Source organism: Salvelinus alpinus, chromosome 5 (genome assembly GCF_045679555.1).
Source record: "Salvelinus alpinus chromosome 5, SLU_Salpinus.1, whole genome shotgun sequence".
Classification (NCBI taxonomy): Eukaryota; Metazoa; Chordata; class Actinopteri; order Salmoniformes; family Salmonidae; genus Salvelinus; species Salvelinus alpinus.
This window is the reverse complement of record NC_092090.1, coordinates 69,136,099-69,161,098: the sequence shown is the minus strand read 5'-3', so window position 1 is coordinate 69,161,098 and position 25,000 is coordinate 69,136,099. Positions and strand designations below refer to the sequence as shown.

The 25,000-nt window shown below is 45.8% G+C and overlaps 1 protein-coding gene across 3 annotated transcripts in view; it reads right to left on the bottom strand.

Moving 5' to 3' along the window:
* LOC139576598 (calsenilin-like) overlaps nt 1–25,000 on the bottom strand; it is a 43,669-nt gene that overhangs the window by 12,984 nt on the left and 5,685 nt on the right. Inside the window, exon 2 of one of the 3 annotated variants that reach the window (XM_071402867.1) lies at nt 12,914–13,088. In XM_071402867.1, coding sequence (XP_071258968.1) covers nt 12,914–13,088 — 175 coding nt within the window. Of the gene's footprint in view, nt 1–607; nt 2,052–12,913; nt 13,089–25,000 lie in introns of those variants that run through there. The other 2 variants (XM_071402868.1, XM_071402869.1) reach the window with 2 other exon arrangements.

Sequence of the window (25,000 nt, the reverse complement as noted above, 5' to 3'; positions counted from 1 at the left end):
CTTTGGCCTACAACTATATATTATTCAGGGAACTTTATAGAATCTAAATGATGTTATTCTCTACAGTAAACTTGACTTTAATGCCCGCTAAAACAATTTTCTCTTGAGAGATATTTCCTAATAGGTACCACAATCCCCTATCTCAGAATGCGCAATTGCAAGATACACACTGCCCTACCCCAGCCTCAGAAGATGGCAGCTTTAGGTTTGGTTAAGTTGACTAATTCAATTGTTGGGAACATATATAGAGTGTGCAACTTTCTTTCTATACTATCTTAGAATATATCAAATGCCAAAATATCAAACACCAAATGCCCTATCCCAGATACTAGTTACCCAGATACCAGACATGATCCCAGCATATCTACTGTGTAACCCCCCTGGTACCACATATCCACTTTGCCTCCCAAATACAAGATACAGTTTGAACACCCAACCTCAGATAGCAGATAGCAGATAGTTAATGCCCTGCCTTAGCTGAAACATCGAGCAAAATGCCATGTCCCCATTTGTGAACATGGAATAAAAAGATACAGACCACCAGCATTTTTGCTTCCCAGCCATTTCATTGGTATCTAGCCTACTGGAGCCTCCTCAGGGCCCTTACCTTCAAAGGAGGACATGGGCTCCAGGATGCCAAAGCCCTTGAGCACGGCCACAAACATGATCATGACCACACCAATGGCAAACAGCTCCATGCCCTGGATCTGAAACCCCATGGCTGGGGGAGACGGCAGGGGGAGCCCGCTGAGGGCAAGCCCACACACAGAGGCCTGGTGCCGGGGAAGGCGGGGGAGGGGGGAGACTCCAGCGGGTGCAAGGTTAATGATAGTGATAGTCGCTGTGGTTGAACAACAGATGCTAGGCTATCCGCCAGTCAGTCAGGTAGGCTAGGTACTTGGAGGCTTGGCTAAGCTTATCAGCTGGTGCTAACATAACGAACTGGGCAGCATGAAAGAATGGACAAGAAAATGGATGGAAAATGTCAAAGATTATGGAATGGAGAATATTTTAAAAAGTGGGTAGACATGGGGAAAAAACGCTCTCTTTAGATCTGACCTGTGGGAAAATAGAGGTTGAGTCCAAGGCCACTTATTTTGGTGGTGAGGAGCGGTCTAAAGTGAACTTTGCTGTCATTCCTCCACAGTTGTTCTCAAAAATCCCGACAGATAGCCATTGATAGAGCATCGCTGTACACCTTCACAGTCCAAATAGTAAACGTCCATCATCTTACAGTCGTCATTTTGGGGGACTGAATGACTGAGTAATCTCTGGATAAAATCACCTTCAGGAATTACAGAGAATTCCAATCGATGTTCTGTGATATCCGGTTCATGATGTGTTTTAAAACTGTGAATCGTTGAAGTGAATCAGATGACTAACTTGCTGAGTCAGGAAGGTGTGTAGAAGTGGTGAGAGTGAAATCCTACACCTCACTGTGATCATCTCATCTTTCCCACGATATAAACAGAAATAGAAGAACATCCACAACATAAAGAAACAGAATCTCTGAACTTAAAATAGTCCCTCTCTGTGAATGAAACACAATACCGGGTGCCTTTCCTTCCTTCCTTATTTTAGATCTTGTCATAGTATACAGTATGTGTAAATCAATCAGATAATCAATCAATCCACAATATAATCAATACTATAATTGACAGATCAATAGACTAGTTAAATATCAGAACTCTAGTCTCTGATAATTCACCAAACACCACTTTCTAAGACATTACGAACAATCTTTGCACTTATTTCTCTTTGTTTCCCGACCATTCCTTCCTCTTTCTCTCAGTAACACTTGGTCCAGTCCAGTCCAATCGAATCTGGTCCAGATCTGGTTGGGTTCACGCCAGGTTCGATGTGATTCACGCTAATGCGGTTCACACGCCCAGTCTGGTCCAGTATTTTCAGTCCAGTTTATTCCAGGTAGTGACCACATAGGGTTCCGGAGGATTGGGTCTGTGTAGGGCTGAGAGGTGTCCGATGGACTGAAGAGCTACCAGCAAGCACCGCCCATCCCTTACCGCCAGTTGCCTTCCCTTCTCTCCTCTTCTGCGCTCTCTCTCTCTCTCTCCCCCCCCACCCTCCTTTCGTCTCTCTCTTTCCCCTCTGTCCCGTAAGAAACCACAGATGATGAAGCTACAGTGACTCTCTCCATCCACTCCAAACCTCCTCTCTTTCTGTCCATATCGCCCCTCCTCTCCTCCCTCTGTTCATCTCATCCGTCTCACCTCTCTCTTTCCAGCCGACCTCCATCCCCCACATGTATTCCTTCACGCTTTCTAACCACAGGCTCAGTATCTCATTTTGTTCTCTATTTTATTCTCTCTCTATCTCTCTCCCTCTCTTCTCTTTCTGACCACCTTCCCCCTCTCATCTTCTCTTTTCAGAGGTAGTGCTTGGGGACCAGGGGTGGTCACATTTCCAGACTGAGACAGAGGGCCCGATAGGAGGATCAAACACACACACACACACACACACACACACACACACACACACACACACACACACACACACACACACACACACACACACACACACACACACACACACACACACACACACACACACACACACACACACACACACACACACACACACACACACACACACACACCAAGTGCTAGACAGGGGCTGTGTTCAGAAGACAATAAAAGGAGATGTTTCTGTATGTGTGCATGTGCGCACTTGTGCGAGACATACAGTGGGGAGAACAAGTATTTGATACACTGCCGATTTTGCAGGTTTTCCTACTTACAAAGCATGTAGAGGTCTGTAATTTTTATCATAGGTACACTTCAACTGTGAGAGACGGAATTTAAAACAAAAATCCAGAAAATCACATTGTATGATTTTTAAGTAATTAATTCGCATTTTATTGCATGACATAAGTATTTGATCACCTACCAACCAGTAAGAATTCCGGCTCTCACAGACCTGTTAGTTTTTCTTTAAGAAGCCCTCCTGTTCTCCACTCATTACCTGTATTAACTGCACCTGTTTGAACTCGTTACCTGTATAAAAGACACCTGTCCACCCACTCAATCAAACAGACTCCAACCTCTCCACAATGGCCAAGACCAGAGAGCTGTGTAAGGACATCAGGGATAAAATTGTAGACCTGCACAAGGCTGGGATGGGCTACAGGACAATAGGTAAGCAGCTTGGTGAGAAGGCAACAACTGTTGGCGCAATTATTAGAAAATGGAAGAAGTTCAAGATGACGGTCAATCACCCTCGGTCTGGGGCTCCATGCAAGATCTCACCTCGTGGGGCATCAATGATCATGAGGAAGGTGAGGGATCAGCCCAGAACTACACGGCAGGACCTGGTCAATGACCTGAAGAGAGCTGGGACCACAGTCTCAAAGAAAACCATTAGTAACACACTACGCCGTCATGGATTAAAATCCTGCAGCGCACGCAAGGTCCCCCTGCTCAAGCCAGCGCATGTCCAGGCCCGTCTGAAGTTTGCCAATGACCATCTGGATGATCCAGAGGAGGAATTGGAGAAGGTCATGTGGTCTGATGAGACAAAAATAGAGCTTTTTGGTCTAAACTCCACTCGCCGTGTTTGGAGGAAGAAGAAGGATTAGTACAACCCCAAGAACACCATCCTAACCGTGAAGCTTGGAGGTGGAAACATCATTCTTTGGGGATGCTTTTCTGCAAAGGGGACAGGACGACTGCACCGTATTGAGGGGAGGATGGATGGGGCCATGCATCGCGAGATCTTGGCCAACAACCTCCTTCCCTCAGTAAGAGCATTGAAGATAGGTCGTGGCTGGGTCTTCCAGCATGACAACGACCCGAAACACACAGCCAGGGCAACTAAGGAGTGGCTCCGTAAGAAGCATCTCAAGGTCCTGGAGTGGCCTAGCCAGTCTCCAGACCTGAACCCAATAGAAAATCTTTGGAGGGAGCTGAAAGTCCGTATTGCCCAGCGACAGCCCCGAAACCTGAAGGATCTGGAGAAGGTCTGTATGGAGGAGTGGGCCAAAATCCCTGCTGCAGTGTGTGCAAACCTGGTCAAGAACTACAGGAAACGTATGATCTCTGTAATTGCAAACAAAGGTTTCTGTACCAAATATTAAGTTCTGCTTTTCTGATGTATCAAATACTTATGTCATGCAATAAAATGCAAATTAATTACTTAAAAATCATACAATGTGATTTTCTGGATTTTTGTTTTAGATTCCGTCTCTCACAGTTGAAGTGTACCTGTGATAAAAATTACAGACCTCTACATGCTTTGTAAGTAGGAAAACCTGCAAAATCGGCAGTGTATCAAATACTTGTTCTCCCCACTGTATCTGTGGATAGGTGGTGGATAACTGAGGATAAGATACAGTAGTTGATGAGTGTGGACTTGCTAATGCTTTGAGTAAGAAGGCGATGGAGACGTGTGTGTGTGTGTGTGTGTGTGTGTGTGTGTGTGTGTGTGTGTGTGTGTGTGTGTGTGTGTGTGTGTGTGTGTGTGTGTGTGTGTGTGTGTGTGTGTGTGTGTGTGTGTGTGTGTGTGTGAGAGCGCTCGCTAATGCATTGATGCAGATGGCTGGGAGACAGCGAGAGGCCAGAGTGAGAGAGATCAATGAACCTGTGCTGAGCCTCTCCCCTGTCCTCTGCTCCTAACTCCACAGCACTAACTATACCACTCCATATCCTTATATCTATACACTACACTCATCACTACTCTGACATGTTAGGGAACCCTGCTTGGAAATTAGATAGACATATAACCTGTAAGCCTAAATGTGTGCGTGTATGTCTGTCTGTCTGTCTGTCTGTGAATACCAGTTGGAAACTTTACCCTCACGAAAACACTTAGCTACTGTAAATCTCTCCCTACAGTATGTCGCTCCAGTCACTCAATACCCACAGTGATTTGGTTCCACAGAGTGGTGTGTGTGTGTGTGTGTCATCCCAGCCAGCATCACTGCAAAGATCAGCTTATTATCTAATTTGTTCAACACAAAAAACATACAGTTTGCTTCAGAGCAGACAGAGCAGAGCAGAGCTCAATGTCTGGCATCTGGTCAGTGAGTGAAAACAGTCCTACTGTAACAGAGTGGCAGAGTCCAACACACAAACAGACAAGATACACACCAATATGGACACGTCTAAATACTGCTTTTAAACACCGTAGAGCCATATTCAGAACAGGACTTACTGAGGAAAGAGAGGGAGGGAGTGGAAAGAGAGAGATGGTACATGTGATGGTGTACAATACCTGAGCAGTGGTATCTAGCAGCACTATGGTGACAGTCGGACAGAGAACATGAGTATAGAAATAAAGAGCACCGAGAGAAAAAGCCACAGTAGAGAGGTCGAGAGTAAGGTGAAAGCCAGAGAGAAGAGTAGTAGAGAGTGGGGTGAGAGCCTACCTGAGCGGTGGTAGCGTGCAGCACTATGGTGACAGTCAGACAGACAGCTGGGGCGAGACAGACGTCTCCTGGCCTCCAGGGAGAGAGCTGCCATCACAGCACCCATAGCAACCAGGCGAGACCAGACAGCACAAGGTGACAAGAGAATAAACTAGACGAGACGAGACGAGACTTCAGCTCTGAATAGAGATGCCACAAATGCCAAACTAGAGACTCCAACGAGATGACACTCGAAGAATCGATGCAAGATTCCAACGAGAAGAGACAACTACGATTGGAGAAACACTAGTCACAACTTAACACTTCAATGAGACACACGCAAAGTGATCCACTCAGTAAATAAAGTAATTTAAAAAAAGCGAACTCTCAGATAATAACTATTCTACCTACCCGTCATATCAAACTACAGCCCAATAGATCAACTGATGCTGAAAACTGTGTGGAGAGGGCAGACGGTGTGTCTGTGTGTCACATTTCCCAGTCTGTTTGGAGTTTGTGACACTGGGCTTGAGTCAGACAGATGAAGAGAGAGGGACAGAGAGAGAGAGAGAGAGAGAGAGAGAGAGAGAGAGAGAGAGAGAGAGAGAGAGAGAGAGAGAGAGAGAGAGATCAAACAGGACATTCTAAAGAGTCTGACCTTTCACATGAAACATCACACACTTCCACCACTTTCTTCTCTTCTTCTCTCTGTCTGTTTCTCTTCTTCTCTCTGTCTGTTTCTCTCACTCTGTCCACATTCCTCACATTTAAGTACCCCTCAACTCCCCTTCCCGCTCTCCTATCTTGTTCCATGATCACATGTGAAATACTTTAAATATACTACCTGTAACATGTGTACCTGAGGAACTGTACAAACTGTTGTAAAAGTTGGGTCTTAACTACGTAACCACACAAAAGTACAGAATTGGTCATATAACCATGCTAAGGACAAAATCCAAGCTGTGTAACGATTTACAATACCCACTAGAGGGCGGCAACACGTTTACCTAAATACGGCTCTGGTATACAGTAATGCTGACAGGTTTTTGATCTGATATCTTCAGTCCTCATTGTCAGTCAATGAGAGATGAAACATGGGAGGATGGATCCAATGAGAGTTCAGCCTATTTTCACCCTGGCTCTGCGACGGCATATAGTTATTACTATACTAACAACATTACGTTTTTATCATAAACATCACAATTATCCAAACCACAAGCTAGAGCCAGCACATTTTCATTTTACTGGTAGATTCGGGAAATGTCTATTCCCTGTGTATTCCTGTGTTGCTCAGTTGGTAGAGCAGCGCCAGGATTGAGGGTTCGATTCCCACGGGGGACCAGAATGAAAAAAGAATTCAAATGTATGCTCTCCCTACTGTAAATCCCTCTGGAAAAGAGCGTCTGCTTCGTAAATGACTAAAATGCCAACTTGAGATGTATTCGTCTGCTCATAGTAAACTACACATTCCGGCATTCATAGAGAATCCTGATACCGCCCGCTAGGTAGAGGGGGCGTGCCCACAAACTTGAATAATGGTGACCAACACACAGCAGCAGAGAGGCTGTGACAGTAGGAGTGATGTTTTTGAAAAAAGTGGACCCTTGCCTTTTGGCCCATTTGTGTTTTCGGGGTGGGTGAAAACAGAGTTGGGTGCTGTGGAATCGGTGAAGGTAACCAGAAGTGGTCTGGTGATAATTGTTTGTGTTTCTGCTGGTCAGAGGGAGCAGGTGCTCCATGTTAAAAACAAATGGGGACAAGAGAGGTGAATTGTTTTGCTCTCAAGGAAAGGGCGCCATTGAGAGGAGTGATTACTTATGTACATGTAGGTAGAGTTATTCGTGAATATGCTTAGATAATAACAGAGTGCAGCAGCAGCGTAGAAGAGGGGGGAGGGGAGGCAATGCAAATAGTCTGGGTAGGCATTTGATTAGATGCTCAGGAGTCTTATGGCTTGGGGGTAGAAGCTGTTTAGAAGCCTCTTGGATCTAGACTTGGCGCTCCGGTTACCGATTGAGGATCAGCATGGTGGATATGTTGTTACCTACCCTTACCACCTGGGGGCGGCCCGTCAGGAAGTCCAGGATCCAGTTGCAGAGGGAGGTGTTTAGTCCCAGTGTCCTTAGTTTAGTGATGAGCACTATGGTGTTGAACGCTGAGCTGTAGTCAATGAACAACATTCTCACATAGGTGTGCCTTTTGTCCAGGTGGGAAAGGGCAGTGTGGAGTGCAATTGAGATTGCATCATCTGTGGATCTGTTGGGGCGGTATGCGAATTGGAGTGGGTGTAGCGTTTCCGGGATGACGGTGTTGATGTGAGCCATGACCAGCCTTTCACTCAGCTCCTGAAACTGATCCCACTTTGCAATACCAAACACCCACCTGCTTACTGCATCCACTGACACCTACTCCTCCCCCCGGGCTACTATGCATACTAGGGGGTCAAAGGATTGTTGTTAGTGTCCGACTCCTTTTAAATAAAGCCCGCTTTGGGGGAGGGAGGTGGGCCAGAGCACGAAGCACTGCCCAAGACAAGTTGTAGTCTTTCAGAGACTGTGTCTGCTTGTATATTTGGCAATGAATCCGCCAACAGGAACATCGCTGAAAGAAGTCCAATAGCTCTATCGAACAAGGACAATCATATCTACACCCAATTAATCTTAACTCATACCAATCCCTCTGATACAGATGACAATCACTGATTCATACTTCACCTCAGCCCTGCAGGTTTAGAGACAGCCACAGCTAGGCAATTAAATAATACTTTTTAACCACAAAGCTAATTTCTCTCCCTTTGAAGTATTCCCTCCCCCTCTCTTTCCCTCTCGCCCTGGGTCTCACCTGCCCACATTTCTTCTCTCTCATCTTTTTCTCTCATGTTGATAAATTAAAATAAGTCATATTTATCACCCCCCTGTCATTCCATCATCACCCCTCTCTATCTCTATTTCTCCACCTTTTCTTTTTCCATTGTCTCCTTTTTTCTCTAACTCCATCTGTCCGGGTTATTTTGAGTCAGAATGTGGTTTAGGTAACAGATCTGTAGGGTATTTTGCCCCTATTTAAACTGCATGGAATTGTGAATTATGGGGATTTAGACTGTGAACGGCATTAGCCAACTTTCAAAGGGACATACTGAGTAAAGAGAGAAAGGGAGGAGGGGAGAGAGAGAGAGAGGTCTGTTTTCAAAATAACATCCTAACAGTATAGTAACAGTCATAGCAGCCCCATTTTTTAACTATTAGCTATCTCTTCTCTGGCCTTTGGAGTTGAGAAGGGGGAGCAAACACTGCCATACACTAAAAAATGCTTTCCCCAGACACCCCTAGGCTACTTAACAAAGGACGGAGAAAGAGAAAGACAGCATGGGAGCAGAGAAGGTCCGAAAAAGGAGAGAAAGAGAAGTACATGAGCTTGCTGACTCAGCAGTGGCCGAGAGAGTGATGAATGGATGGATGCTGTTGGACAGAAGGACAGAGGAGGACAGAAGAGGATGGGGGGATAGGTTTACATCTAATCAATGGCACAACGGAAGGACAGGCATACATCTAATTAATTGTAGGTCAAAAGACAGACACAGACAGACAGACAGACAGACAGACAGACAGACAGACAGACAGACAGACAGACAGACAGACAGACAGACAGACAGACAGACAGACAGACAGACAGACAGACAGACAGACAGACAGACAGACAGACAGACAGACAGACAGACAGACAGACAGAAAGACAGAAAGACAGAAAGACAGACAGACAGAAAGACAGAATGACTGACAAGCCGAGTCATAAACAGAAGTCAGTGAGAACACTGAAAAAACGTTAATGCCATTACAAAAACGCTGACATGTATTTGTCTTGGTGTTTGTACCAGTCTTAAAAACAACAAAAACACCCACTAACTGAAGAGTGGCAATATAGTGTTGCTAATACTAACAACCTGCCGAGAGCAAGATCGACCACAAAACAGACGGGAGGAAAGACCAGAATGAGCGTTCCACCCAATGACCCCCTATAATGGATTAAGCACCCCACTGACCTGCTCTGCTCTGTTCTGACCCATGCTGTAACTTAATAACATCATGCTATCTAGTCTCCCACACGTATAGGTCACTGGCCTAGAAGAGCCTGGCACTATGTTGGAGAGACACACAGAGGAAGAGACCACCTGGAGTACCTGGAGTAGGTGATCCGGTGAGGAAGCCACAGAAGCAGCGTAGGAAGTTATTCACCTCCTTCTTAATCTTCGTCCTCACTAAGGTAACCAGGAAGGAACGAGGTAACCAGGAAGATGGAGGTCAACAGCTCCAAATCAGGAGAGGCGACGGTCGAGAGCCGTGCGTCCTCCAAAACACAACCCAACCAAGCCGAACTGCTTCTTGACACAATGCCCACTTAACCCGGAAGTCAGTTGTACCAATGTGTCGGAGGAAACACCAATACCGCAGAGGTATTGGGGGAGGGTCAGAGATTAAAGGGGCATAATGTGAGAGGAAGGAGGAGAGGGGGAGAAGGAGGCCAGGAGAGGTGGACAGGGAGGAAGGATTGCTCAGTGACTGAAAGGTCAACAAAACATAATGAATTTAGAGAGAGAGAGAGTGAGGCTGTTGTGACGCTTTCCTGACTGGCTTTGTGTGTCCCAGTGACTGTGTGTCCCAGTGACTGTGTGTCCCAGTGACTGTGTGTCCCAGTGACTGTGTGTCCCAGTGGCGTGTATTCATGGATGCCAAGGGAAGCCAGGCTTCCCCAAATATTTTAACAATAAAAAAATTAATAAGAATACAATTATTTATCTTTTGTCTCTCTCTTGTGTTTTTATAATTTTCCGTAAATTTGCAAGTAGCTGAATCTCACTGGAGAAATCATCCGAATGAGGGAAACAGTCTGTCTCAGTATGTGTAGCCCATGTATCTGATGCTGTCTGGACCAAAAGAGTATAACATGTTGCCACTGTAGCATTTGATTGATTGATGCCAGCAAGCATTTTGCCTCCCTTGATAAAAAAATAAATAGCTAATCAGCGTTGAGCTGAGCTCAATTGTGGGTTGTCCTGGTGCAGCAAAACGCCCCGAAGGGAGGCCAGTTTGAATTTGGCTTCAGAGCAATCAAATCACTTCTTAAGCAAAATGTCATTTTCAGAAAATCTTGTCTGTTTCTGGTCTGCTTGTGTTGATGTCCGGCAGTAGCTAGCGGCCCTGGGGATTTGGACTTGTGGTTTTGATTTAATTCTCTGTACAGGCCAATGATTATGATCTAACCACAATGTAATATGTTGTGCCACTGGCCTGAAACCATTGAAGTTCAATATGTAGCCTAGATGTAGCCTAGTAGGCTCACGTTAACTAACTAGCTAACTTAGCTGGTTCTGTGGTTCATTGTTGTCCATGCGAGGAAGTTAAACAAGCAAGCATTTTAGCTAGGTAGCCTATAACAACAAAAACTAAAAGTGTACTGTATGACAGAGCCATAGACCGTTTTGCCAACATGAAAGAGGAGAGTGAGCAAAAAAATTGTTTTGCTTGCGAGCACGCACGCACGCACGCACGCACGCACACACACACACACACACACACACACACACACACACACACACACACACACACACACACACACACACACACACACACACACACACACACACACACACACACACACACACACACACATAAATCAGTACCATGGACAGCCACATGATATTTAGCAACATTGGACAATTTGTTTTATATATCTTTCAGTTTGTTTTCAGTATATTAAACTTAAGCATATATTGCCTTGTTAATTTGATTATGTTTAAATGTTTAAGCTGAAGTGGTGCTAGAATAGGGCAGGCAGTGCTCCTGTTGTCTTTGTGCTGACTTGCGGTAACTCTGTGGTTCTAAATCAGTAGTTGTTTAGTAACCTGTTGAAAACATTAACTTGCTTGACCATGCTACAGGTGATATAATGGTTTGTTACATGCAATAGGCTTCTGTGTAACCAGCAGATTAGAGGGACTCACAGTAACAAACGGACCAAAGCCTATCCCCCCTCTCTATCGCCCCTCTCTATCCCCCCTCTCTATCCCCCCTCTCTATCGCCCCTCTCTATCCCCCCTCTCTATCGCCCCTCTCTATCCCCCCTCTCTATCGCCCCTCTCTATCGCCCCTCTCTATCCCCCCTCTCTATCCCCCCTCTCTATCGCCCCTCTCTATCCCCCCTCTCTATCCCCCCTCTCTATCGCCCCTCTCTATCGCCCCTCTCTATCCCCCCTCTCTATCGCCCCTCTCTATCCCCCCTCTCTATCGCCCCTCTCTATCGCCCCTCTCTATCCCCCCTCTCTATCCCCCCTCTCTATCGCCCCTCTCTATCGCCCTTTCTCTTCCCATGCACCCTCTCTATCTCACTCTACCTTCCCCTCACCATGTCTTTCTCTCGCCCCTCTCCCTCCCATTTCTCTCTTGCTCTCTCTCTCTCTCTGTGTCTTTCTCTCTCGCTTTCTCTCTCTCTTTCTCTCTCCCTCTATCTGATGTTCATGCTGCGGACACAGAACACTGTGACTGTGACCACAGAAACAGAATCTATCGGATATATAGATGTGATTCTCTCTTCCTTATCACCTTTCACTGACCTGCTAGAATAACATCCATGAAACATCCGCTTTTGATACATGATCCATTGTTACGTACTAGAATAACTCTATAGCTTTAGATCCATGCGGTGCTGTTACATTATTAAGAACAGAATACAGAATACACCGAGTGAGGTCAATGTTCCTCATGCCTCACTCCCGCACAACAGTATCATGCACTAAATTAAATATTTAAATGTACATTTCCCATTTTACACCACTAGGTGGCAGTGAAGAGCCATTACAGTAAACTTCTGAGGAGACACACTCAAGGAACAGACGTCTGGTGGAACAGTATGATGTGAATGCTGTACATTTAGAGACATGCAGAGGGAGAGGGAGAGGTACGCAACCAGTTGATGTTTTTAATAACCGTTTTAGCTGTTACCAGTCTATACCAGGGTTTCCCAAACTGGGTCCTGTGGCACCCTCTGTGTGCACATTTTGTTTTTTGCCCTAGCACTACACAGCTGATTCAAATAATCCAAGCTTGATGATGAGTTGGTAATTTGAATCAGCTGTGTGGTGCTAAGTTAAAAACCAAAACATACACCCAGGAGGGGCGGACCCCAGGACCCAGTTTGGGAAACTCTGGTCTATACAAGCTTAGCCACTGAAGTGTAACTAAGAGCTCCAAAATAATGAGCAAAAGAAAGGCCTTTGATTAATCAAATACAGTGTGTGTGTGAACTCTGACCCCGTGGTAAATGTTCCTGGTACTGAATGTGTCGGCTCAAACAAAGGGACCAGGAGAGGTCAGGCCAGTCGATTCATGAATCAATTCCAATCCAGTTAATTAGAGTTTAAACATTTGACTACACAGTTCTCCCCCTTTCTCTCCACCCCCTCTCTCCCTTCTGTCTCTGTCCCTTACCCCTCTCTCCACCTTTCCCCACTCCCCCCCTCCCTCACCTTCCAGCCCGCCCCCACCCTCTCCCTCCTACCTTTGTCTGGTGTTTTCCTGCTGGTGATGATCCATTTGATCAGACAACAGTTCATCAGGGCTTTGTGTGTGAACTGGGGCTTCTGCCATTTCCCAGACTCCTTCACTCTTCCTGGACCAGGCTCTACCCCGTTGGCATCCCCCAACAGACTGCCATCCACCACCTTACCATCCTTCTAGAGAGAGAGCAAGAGAGAGAGAGAGAGCAAGAGCAAGAGAGAGAGAGAGAGATCAAGAGAGAGAGAGAGAGCAAGAGAGAGGGAAAGAAGACCACATAGGGAGACAGACAGTGAATGATTACTACTGCAGACCATTTATGATTGACATGTGCAATCACAGAGAGGCTCAATGGATCAATGAAGCAATGTAGGCTCTGTGTGGAGAGGAGAGAGGGTGTGCAGGCTTTAGTTCCAGCCCAGCAATAACACACCTGATTCAGCTAATCAAGATGAGTAGTCGATTAAATGAATAAGGTGTTCTAAAGCTGAGCTGTCCACATGTGAATGACTCATCAGAGACCATTCAGTGCTACTTAAATGCCATGCTCCATCTCTGAGCTCCGTAACTGGTAGACTGTTATCAATACTACTGTATTATTCTATATTATTTGTAGCCATCTATTTAACACCACAAACCCGATGCTGGCACTAAGACCGCACTCAACCAACTGTATAAGGCCATAAGCAAACAAGAAAATGCTCATCCAGAAGAGGCGCTCCTAGTGGCCAGGGACTTTAATGCAGGCAAACGTAAATACGTTTCACCTCATTTCTACCAGCATGTCACATGTGCAACCAGAGGGAAAAAAACTCTAGACCACCTTTACTCCACACACAGAGACGCATACAAAGCTCTCTCTCACCCTCCATTTTGGAAATCTGACCATAATTCTATCCTCCTGTTTCCTGCTTACAAGCAAAAACTAAAGCAGGAAGTACCAGTGACCTGCTCAGTATGGAAGTGGTCAGATGATGCGGATGCTACGGTACAGGACAGTTTTGCTAGCACAGACTGGAATATGTTCCGGGATTCATCCAATGGTATTGAGGAGTATACCACCTCAGTCATCGACTGCTGAACAATTAATCAAATGGCCACCCGGACTATTTACATTGACCCTCACTGTTCATTATCGATGCATAGTCCCTTCACCCCTACCTACATGAACAAATTACATCAACTAACCTGTACCCCCGCACATTGACTCGGTACCGGTACCCCCTGTAATATAGCCTCGTTATTGTTCTTTAATTGTGTAACTTTGTTATTATTTTTTACTTTTGTTTATTTGGTAAATATTTTCTTAACTCTTTCTTGAACTGCACTGTTGGTTAAGGGCTTGTAGTAAGTTAGCATTTCACGTTATCTACACCTGTTGTATTCGGCGCAGGTGACAAATAAAGTTTGATTTGATTTGTATGGCTCATCATTAATAATCATTAATCATTAATCATTCATCAATGAAGTGCTTATTAATTAAGATAATCCGTCACATGCCAGCTCTAAGAACTGAGGGCTGGTCTAACATCCGAGATGAATGGACATGTAGAAGTGAATAAAGTGATGAAAGCAAGATGACAAATTTCTGTCTGTAAAGTCCTTACAGGACTATAAAAAGCTATGGGGCGAAGGAGAGATGGATGAAGATGAATGGAGTGTGTGTGTGTGTGTGTGTGTCTGTGTGTGTGTGTGTGTATGTGTTAGAGTGTGTGAGTGAGTGAGTGAGTGAGTGAGTGAGTGAGTGAGTGAGTGAGTGAGTGAGTGAGTGTGTGAGTGAGTGAGTGAGAGTGAGTGAGTGAGTAATGAACAAATGAGTGAGTGAGTGAGTGAATGAGTGAGTGAGTGAGTGAGTGAGTGAGTGAGTGAGTGAGTGAGTGAGTGAGTGAGTGAGTGAGTGAGTGAGTGAGTGAGTGAGTGAGTGAGTGAGTCAGTGAGTGATGGATGGATGGATGGATGGATGGATGGATGGATGGATGGATGGATGGATGGATGGATGGAATCATTGTATCACACTCTAGTGAAAGATTCAACATGAGAACAGACAGATGAGGGGAGGGACAGAAGGATGGGGGGAACGAGAACAACGAAGGGGGCGAGAGTAAGAGGTCCAAGGCAATGTTTCCTCTAAACTCTTTGATCTGCTGAGCGCAAACTTGAATGTTGTGAAACTTCTGTGCAACTTCCAGCGCTTGTTTACTGTGAACACTTGAGGCTGTACCCGCTGTGAGTTACAGTTTCAGACAGTGGTCAAGTAGGCTACTGTGGCTATTTGATCATAATGTAGGCCTACCAGAGTGGCCTACCATCAAAAACAATTGATGAGAAACAAACAAGAGAAAATGCATCCCATAACATTTTAACATGGAAATATCTGTTCTATCATTCAGCCTACAGTAGAAGCCAAAGTGTGGTGTTCAATGTAGGCCTGAGACTTTCATTATAATTCCCATACCATTATTACAGAGAATCAGACAAATAATGCTACCCTCTGCCTATTGGATACTTAGCTTATTCAAGACTCTCAAAACACAACAATGCCCCTTTAAGACATACAAAAGCTCTTTAGCCGACTTGCTTTTCAAAGATGTCTAGAAATGTACACGTTTTGTGCTCTTGAAGGAATCAATCACTCCCCCATTGCGGACTACAAATGATCTGTAACTGGGCTAATAACTCACTAACTAGCAAATGATATGTACAAATGTGCACACGTGGCTACAAGCAGCTCTCACTTTGATCTCAAAACAAGCGCGTCTACTGACGACCACTCATGCTGTTAACACATGTCCAGTTCAAAGTGAATTGCACAGATCCATACAGCGTATTCAGACCCCTTAACTTTTTCCACATTTTGTGATGTTACAGCCTTATTCTAAAAAGGATAAAATTATTTTCCCCCCTCATCAATCTACACACAATATCCCATAAGGACAAAGCAAAATTATGTTTTAAGAAATTTTATCGAATTTATAAATAATAAAAAAACTGAAATATCACATTTACATAAGTATTCAGACTCTTTACTCAGTACTTTGTTGAAGCACCTTTGTCAGTGATTACAGCCTAGAGTCTTCTTGGGTATGACGCTACAAGCTTGGCACACCTGTATATGGGGAGTTTCTCCCATTCTTCTCTACAGATCCTCTCAAGCTCTGTCAGGTTGGATGGAGAGCGTTGCTCCAAAGCTATTTTCAGGTCTTTCCAGAGATGCTTGATGGGGTTCAAGTCCGGGCTCTGGCTGGGCCACTCAAGGACATTCAGAGACGTGTCCCGAAGCCACTCCTGCGTTGTCTTGGCTATGTGCTTAGGGTCATTGTTTTGTTGGAAAGTGAACCTTCGCCCCAGTCTGATGTCCTGAGCGCTCTGGAGCAGGTTTTGATCAAGGAATCTCTGTGTACTTTGCTCCATTAATCTTTCCCTCGATCCTGACCAGTCTCCCAGTCCCTGCCACTGAAAAACATCCCCACAGCATGCTTCACCATAGAGATGGTGCCAGGTTTCCTCCAGACATGAGGCTTGGCATTCAGACCGAAAAGTTCAATCTTGGTTTCATCAAAACAGAATCTTGTTTCTCATGGTCTGAGTCCTTTAGGTGCCTTTTGGCAAACTCCAAACGAAGGCTCTCATGTGGCTTTTACTGAGGAGCTGCTTCCGTCTTGCCACTCTATCATAAAGGCCTGATTGGTGGAGTGCTGTCCTTCTGGAAGGTTCTCCCATCTTCAAAGAGGAACTCTGGAGCTCTGTCAGAGTGACCATCGGGTTCTTGGTCACCTCCCTGACCAAGGCCCTTCTCCCCCGATTGCTAAGTTTGGCCGGGCGGACAGCTCTAGGAAGAGTCTTGGTGGTTCCAAACTTCTTCCATTTAAGAATGATGGAGGTCAGTTTAGAAACAGGATGCACCTGAGCTCAATTTCGAGTCTCATAGCAAAGGTTCTGAATACTTATGTAAATAAGATATTTCTGTTTTTTAAATTTGCTAACATTTCTAAAAACCTGTTTTGGCTTTGTCATTATGGGGTATTCAAATCCAAATCAAATCAAATCAAATTTTATTAGTCACATACACATGGTTAGCAGATGTTAATGCGAGTGTAGCGAAATGCTTGTGCTTCTAGTTCCGACAATGCAGTAATAACCAACAAGTAATCTAACCTAACAATTCCACAACTACTACCTTATACACACACACAAGTGTAAAGGGATGAAGAATATGTACATAAAGATATATGAATGAGTGGTGGTACAGAACGGCATGGCAAGATGCAGTAGATGGTATAGAGTACGGTATATACATATGAGATGAGTACTGTAGGGTATGTAAACATAAAGTGGCATAGTTTAAAGTGGCTAGTGGTACATGTATTACATAAAGATGGCAAGATGCAGTAGATGATATAGAGTACAGTATATACATATGAGATGGGTAATGTAGGGTATGTAAACATTATATTAAGTGGCATTGTTTAAAGTGGCTAGTGGTACATTTTTACATAATTTCCATCAATTCCCATTTTTAAAGTGGCTGGAGTTGAGTCAGTATGTTGGCAGCGGCCGCTAAATGTTAGTGGTGGCTGTTTAACAGTCTGATGGCCTTGAGATAGAAGCTGTTTTTCAGTCTCTCGGTCCCTGCTTTGATGCACCTGTACTGACCTCGCCTTCTGGATGATAGCGGGGTGAACAGGCAGTGGCTTGGGTGGTTGTTGTCCTTGATGATCTTTATGGCCTTCCTGTGACATCGGGTGGTGTAGGTGTCCTGGAGGGCAGGTAGTTTGCCCCCGGTGATGCGTTCTGCAGACCTCACTACCCTCTGGAGAGCCTTACGGTTGTGGGCGGAGCAGTTGCCGTACCAGGCGGTGATACAGCCCGACAGGATGCTCTCGATTGTGCATCTGTAGAAGTTTGTGAGTGCTTTTGGTGACAAGCCGAATTTCTTCAGCCTCCTGAGGTTGAAGAGGCGCTGCTGCGCCTTCTTCACAACGCTGTCTGTGTGGGTGGACCAATTCAGTTTGTCCGTGATGTGTACACCGAGGAACTTAAAACTTTCCACCTTCTCCACTACTGACCCGTCGATGTGGATAGGGGGGTGCTCCCTCTGCTGTTTCCTGAAGTCCACAATCATCTCCTTTGTTTTGGTGACGTTGAGTGTGAGGTTATTTTCCTGACACCACACTCCGAGGGCCCTCACCTCCTCCCTGTAGGCCGTCTCGTCGTTGTTGGTAATCAAGCCTACCACTGTAGTGTCATCCGCAAACTTGATGATTGAGTTGGAGGCGTGCATGGCCACGCAGTCGTGGGTGAACAGGGAGTACAGGAGAGGGCTCAGAACGCACCCTTGTGGGGCCCCAGTGTTGAGGATCAGCGGGGTGGAGATGTTGTTACCTACCCTCACCACCTGGGGGCGGCCCGTCAGGAAGTCCAGGACCCAGTTGCACAGGGCGGGGTCGAGACCCAGGGTCTCGAGCTTGATGACGAGTTTGGAGGGTACTATGGTGTTAAATGCTGAGCTGTAATCGATGAACAGCATTCTCACATGGGTATTCCTCTTGTCCAGATGGGTTAGGGCAGTGTGCAGTGTGGTTGCGATTGCGTCGTCTGTGGACCTATTGGGTCGGTAAGCAAATTGGAGTGGGTCTAGGGTGTCCGGTAGGGTGGAGGTGATATGGTCCTTGACTAGTCTCTCAAAGCACTTCATGATGACGGAAGTGAGTGCTACGGGGCGGTAGTCGTTTAGCTCAGTTACCTTAGCTTTCTTGGGAACAGGAACAATGGTGGCCCTCTTGAAGCATGTGGGAACAGCAGACTGGGATAAGGATTGATTGAATATGTCCGTAAACACACCAGCCAGCTGGTCTGCGCATGCTCTGAGGGCGCGGCTGGGAATGCCGTCTGGGCCTGCAGCCTTGCGAGGGTTAACACGTTTAAATGTTTTACTCACCTCGGCTGCAGTGAAGGAGAGCCCGCAGGTTTTGGTAGGGGGCCGTGTCAGTGGCACTGTATTGTCCTCAAAGCGGGCAAAAAAGTTGTTTAGCCTGTCTGGGAGCAAGACATCCTGGTCCGCGACGGGGCTGGTTTTCTTTTTGTAATCCGTGATTGACTGTAGACCCTGCCACATACCTCTTGTGTCTGAGCTGTTGAATTGCGACTCGATTTTGTCTCTGTACTGGGACTTAGCCTGTTTGATTGCCTTGCGGAGAGAATAGCTACACTGTTTGTATTCGGTCATGCTTCCGGTCACCTTGCCCTGGTTAAAAGCAGTGGTTCGCGCTTTCAGTTTCACGCGAATGCTGCCGTCAATCCACGGTTTCTGGTTTGGGAATGTTTTAATCGTTGCTGTGGGTACGACATCGTCAATGCACTTCCTAATGAACTCGCTCACCGAATCAGCATATTCGTCAATATTGTTGTTGGACGCAATGCGGAACATATTCCAATCCGCGTGATCGAAGCAGTCTTGAAGCGTGGATTCAGATTGGTCGGACCAGCGTTGAACAGACCTGAGCGCGGGAGCTTGTTGTTTTAGTTTCTGTTTGTAGGCTGGAATCAACAAAATGGAGTCGTGGTCAGCTTTTCCGAAAGGGGGGCGGGGGAGGGCCTTATATGCGTCGCGGAAATTAGTATAACAATGATCTAGGGTTTTTCCAGCCCTGGTAGCACAATCGATATGCTGATAGAATTTAGGGAGTTTTGTTTTTAGATTAGCCTTGTTAAAATCCCCAGCTACGATGAATGCAGCCTCAGGGTGTGTGGTTTCCAGTTTACAAAGAGTCAGATAAAGTTCGTTCAGGGCCATCGATGTGTCTGCTTGGGGGGGAATATATACGGCTGTGATTATGATTGAAGAGAATTCTCTTGGTAGATAATGCGGTCGACATTTGATTGTGAGGAGTTCTAGATCAGGTGAACAGAATGACTTGAGTTCCTGTGTGTTGTTATGATGATCACACCACGTCTCGTTAATCATAAGGCATACCCCCCCGCCCCTCTTCTTACCAGAAAGATGTTTGTTTCTGTCGGCGCGATGCATGAAGAAACCAGCTGGCTGCACCGACTCCGTTAGCGTCTCTTGAGTTAGCCATGTTTCCGTGAAGCAGAGCACGTTGCAATCCCTGATGTCTCTCTGGAATGCTACCCGTGCTCGGATTTCATCAACCTTATTGTCAAGAGACTGGACATTGGCGAGTAGTATGCTAGGGAGTGGAGCGCGATGTGCCCGTCTCCGAAGCCTGACCACGAGACCGCCTCGTTTGCCCCTTTTACGGCGTCGCACAGGGTCGCCGGCTGGGATCAGATCCATTGTATTGGGTGGAAGGCAAAACACTGGATCCGTTTCGGGAAAGTCATATTCCTGGTAGGAACGATGATGAGTTGACGTTAATCGTATATTCAGTAGTTCCTCCCGACTGTATGTAATGAAACCTAAGATTACCTGGGGTACCGATGTAAGAAATAACACATAAAAAAACAAAATACTGCATATTTTCCAAGGAACGCGAAGCGAGGCGGCCATCTCTTTTCGGCGCCGGAAGTATTGAGTGTAGATTCATGAGAAAAAATCGATTTAATCAATTTTAGAATAAGGCTGTAACGTAACAAACTGTGGAAGGGTCTGATTATTTTCCGAATGCGCTATATATGGCAATGATCTATTTGCATATAGGCCTACTGCAGCTCTGATTGCTTATGCCGCACTGGTCTTTGTAAAGTATGGGTCATGTGTGTCAATGCAGTAGAATCCTACTCTGATGCGTTCTGCCTACAACAAAATCTCTTGCATAGTTCATTTTGTTTCGGTATGTTGCATTGAAAGTGGTTAATATTGCATTGATTCAATCACAATTCCCACAGTAAAGGGAAACGTTGATGGCATTAACTAAGGGGGAAAACTCGAGAAAGTTGAGTGAAGTTCAATCTCATGCTTTTCTGCGCAGACTGATATTTCCTCTGGGTGGCAGTCCTGGGGGAGCTGCTCACCAGCGCACCCCCGCAGATTAGAGGGAACATTGGTCCTAGGGTTTATGTGTGTTTCCACCGCTAACCGCTAATTCTAAAGCATAGCAGAACGACATTGTCTCTTTACATAAGGATGTTTCAACAAAGTGATTGAGTGGTCCAAGGGCAATGTGAATGTCAGTATGGATGGATGAGGGATCTGATAAGATGCAGCTCATTTCCCTAAACTCTTGTAAAATGTCTCCATTGATCAGCCGTCTGTCTCGTCCCTCGCAGCCGCACACACGCAGACGCACGCAGACGCGCGCACGCACGCACGCACGCACACACACACACACATACACACACACGTGATTGGGTAGGTCCCCTTGGGAGAGAGAGGGAAGGAGATGACGAGAGAAGACACGGGAGCTCTGTTTGGTCTCTGCCGTGTGGGATGGAAGCGAGGTATGGCGGGAGAAGAAAACACACACAGTGGAGGAATGTAAACGGCTGTGAGATCATGGGGGAGTCTGACCACACAAGCTCATCTCACTCTTTATACAGAGAGAGAGAGAAAAAAGAGAGAGAAGAGAGAGGGAGGATGTTGTGAAAACAAGGACGGGTTTGTTCTTGGTTTATCCTAATGAATACCGAGCTATCTAAGCAGGAGAGCAAAGGAAGGATAGAGGAGAGAGGGGGAAGTAGGGGGAAGAGAGGGATGAGAGAGAGGAGGTAATGTTGGGCTAGAGATAGAGATAGAGGGATATGGGAGAAAGGGAGAGAATGATGGAGGGATGAGGAAGATAAAAAGGGATGGAAAGAAGAGGGGTGGAGGCAAAGAGAGAGACAAAGGAGAGATGTAGTATATATAAAAGGAATTTTCTATTTTTGTGCATTTTACAGAGAGATGGAGGTAGATAAGGTGGGAGAGAGTGTGTGTGTGGTGCCTGTGTGTGTGTGTGTGTGTGTGTGGTGCCTGTGTATGTGTGTGTGTGTGTGTGTCACATAGATACATCGATTTTTTTATTTGTACTTTTCCTGTTGAAAAACAATATCTCACATATAAATACAGAACTGTACACTCACACACACACACACACACACACACACACACACACACACACACACACACACACACACACACACACACACACACACACACACACACACACACACACACACACACACACACACACACACTGGTATCAGCCAGGATTTCCTTATCTTGTTTTCTCTTAACTCTCCAAATGACTTTGGCCTGGGAAAGCACTGGGGGTCAATGGGTCGCTCTGACATCACCACATACTCCTCGAATCACAGTTTCACATAATCCAGAAAGAATTTCTGGGAATTGGGAAATCAAATATACAGAAGGGGCACAGACAGTGGTATCCCGCCCTTCACAACACACACAAATAGAAAAAATGTAGGCTTACAGGCACACAAGAGTTGGCTCACACTGTAACGGGTGTCCTAGGGATTGGACCAAAGTGCAGCGTGATATTTGGACATAATGAAGTTTATTAAAGTACTGACGAAAACCGAAAACACTTCAACAAACTACAAAATAAGAAAACGACGTAGACAGACCTGAACATGGAACTTACATAAATGCACGAAGAACTCACGAACAGGAACGGACTACATCAAACGAACGAACAAACAAACAAACCGAAACAGTCCCGTGTGGTGCATAGACACAGACACGGAAGACAATCACCCACAAACAAACAGTGTGAACAGCCAACCTATATATGGTTCTCAATCAGAGGAAACGTCAAACACCTGTCCCTGATTGAGAACCATATAAGGCTAATTACAAGTGACCTAAACATAGAAACACAAAACATAGAATGCCCACCCCAACTCACGCCCTGACCAACTAAACACATACAAAAATAACATAAAACAGGTCAGGAACGTGACACACACGTGCCTGCACACACACAGACACAGACACAGACACACATATTTTGTTCTTATATCCTCGTGGGGACCTAAAATTTATTTTAATTCAAAATATTAACCCTAACCCCTAACCCCTAACCCTAAACCCTAAACGTAACTCCTAACCCTAACCCTAACCCTAACCCTAAATGTAACTCCTAACCCTAACCCTAAACCTAACCTCTAACCCCTTAAAGGCTCTGCATGGTCAATCCAACGTCTGCATTGGCCGTGCAGCATTTACGTTTGGCAGGCGCACGGGAACGCAGTACGGAGCTCAATTTGGCCTCTGCATGCCTCTGGAGGCTCCGCGATTGCGTCACACCCTCCATACGGAGCCTCCGACCACATTTTCGGATCAAGCATTAATTGGCTTTTACTCTAACCCTAATTTTAATCTTAACCCTAATTGTAAGCCTAACCTTAAACCTAACCCTTAAGTTTAACATAGCCTTTTTCCTCATGTGGTGATGTACTGAATGAGAGATGCTGAGATATTATAGACCCATCACTAATGAAGGAGAGGAGAGTGAGGAGCGGAGGACAGGAGAGAAGGGGGAGTGAGGAGCAGACGACAGAAGAGAGGGATGAGGGGGGGAGCAGAGGGGAGCGGAGGAGAGGAGCGGAGGAGAGAAGGGGGAGTGAGGAGAAGAGGACAGAAGATAGAGATGGAGAGGGAGTAGAGGAGAGAAGCAAAGCAAGGAGAGGAACAGAGGAGAGGAGAAGAGGGGGAGCAGAGGAGAGAAAAGACGAGGAGTCCTCGACTGTAGCGTCACAGACGGGTGATTCCATTAATAAGTCATGTTTGATTAACATCCTGCATGGCCACCCTGGTGAGATATGGTCTCTCTCTCTCTCTCTCTCTCTCGCTCTCTCTCTCTCTCGCTCTCTCTCTCTTGCTCTCTTCACCCTCTCTCTGTCCCTCTTTCTACATGTTTGTGAGTGTGTTTGCCTCTCTCTTCCTCCTCTGCTTTTGTCACCCCTCTACTCCTCTCTCCTCCCTTCCTGTCCTCTTCTCCTCCCCCAGTATTTATTACTCATGTTTTAAAGACTGTAGTGTAGGCCTACAGTTTCTCAACACTACTGGTTTTCATCCTTCCCACCTTATCGGGACTGATTCAGACCTGGCTAAGACACCAGAGGTTTATATTATGACGCCAAATGAAACTACTCTAGCCAGCTTCAGTTAGCTTTACATTCCAACTCAGGCTTCATCCATGTTATGAAGGTGGATATTGATCCTGCACCTGCCGCTATCTCAAGCCAGGCTTGTAATTGCATGTGCATGTCACACATGGATAACCCAGCGAGTCAAACAGTGAACTCTTCATCGAGGCAATACTGAAATAGCAATCGATGGGTGAGTCAGTGCCACATTTTCATGTTTTGCCGTTAATGCACACATACACCAGAATCTCCCATTTCTCTCATTAGACCTCTCTCTCTCTCTCCCCCTCTCTCCCTCTCTCCCTCTCCATATCTTCATTGCTCCCAATTTATTTATCTATTTATCAGTCAATCACTTCGCCAGTCTTCTCTCTCCTGTCCTCCTACTCTTTCTCTCCATCTCCACATTGCTCCCAATTTATTTATCAGTCAATCACTTCGCTAGTCTTCTCTCTCCTGTCCTCCTACTCTCTCTCTCTCTCTCTCTGTCTTTCCTGCTTTTCTGTGTGTCTGTCTGTCTGTCTGTCTGTCTGTCTGTCTGTCTGTCTGTGTGTCTGTCTGTCTGTCTGTGTGTCTGTGTGTCTGTCTGTGTGTCTGTGTGTCTGTCTGTCTGTCTGTCTGTCTGTCTGTCTGTCTGTCTGTCTGTCTGTCTGTCTGTCTGTCTGTCTGTCTGTCTGTGTCTGTCTCTGTGTGTGTGTGTGTGTGTGTGTGTGTGTGTGTGTGTGTGTGTGTGTGTGTGTGTGTGTGTGTGTGTGTGTGTGTGTGTGTGTGTGTGTGTGTGTGTGTGTGTGTGTGTGTGACAGTGGTCTGCATTAAAGGATCCGTGTTACACTGGGTAACATGGCTACTAGAATGAGAGAGAGGGGGATCGAGAGAGACCTGTGAAATAAAGAAAGAAGGATTTAGGAAAAGAGATAGGGGGGGAAAAAGTGTGAGTCCAAAGACTACCTCTCTATCTGTGAGAAAATGCATGGTTGTCATAGAGCGGGGGTGTGTGGGAGGGTGGCGGATTCATATGGACTTGAGTGTAGGGCTGGTTTGT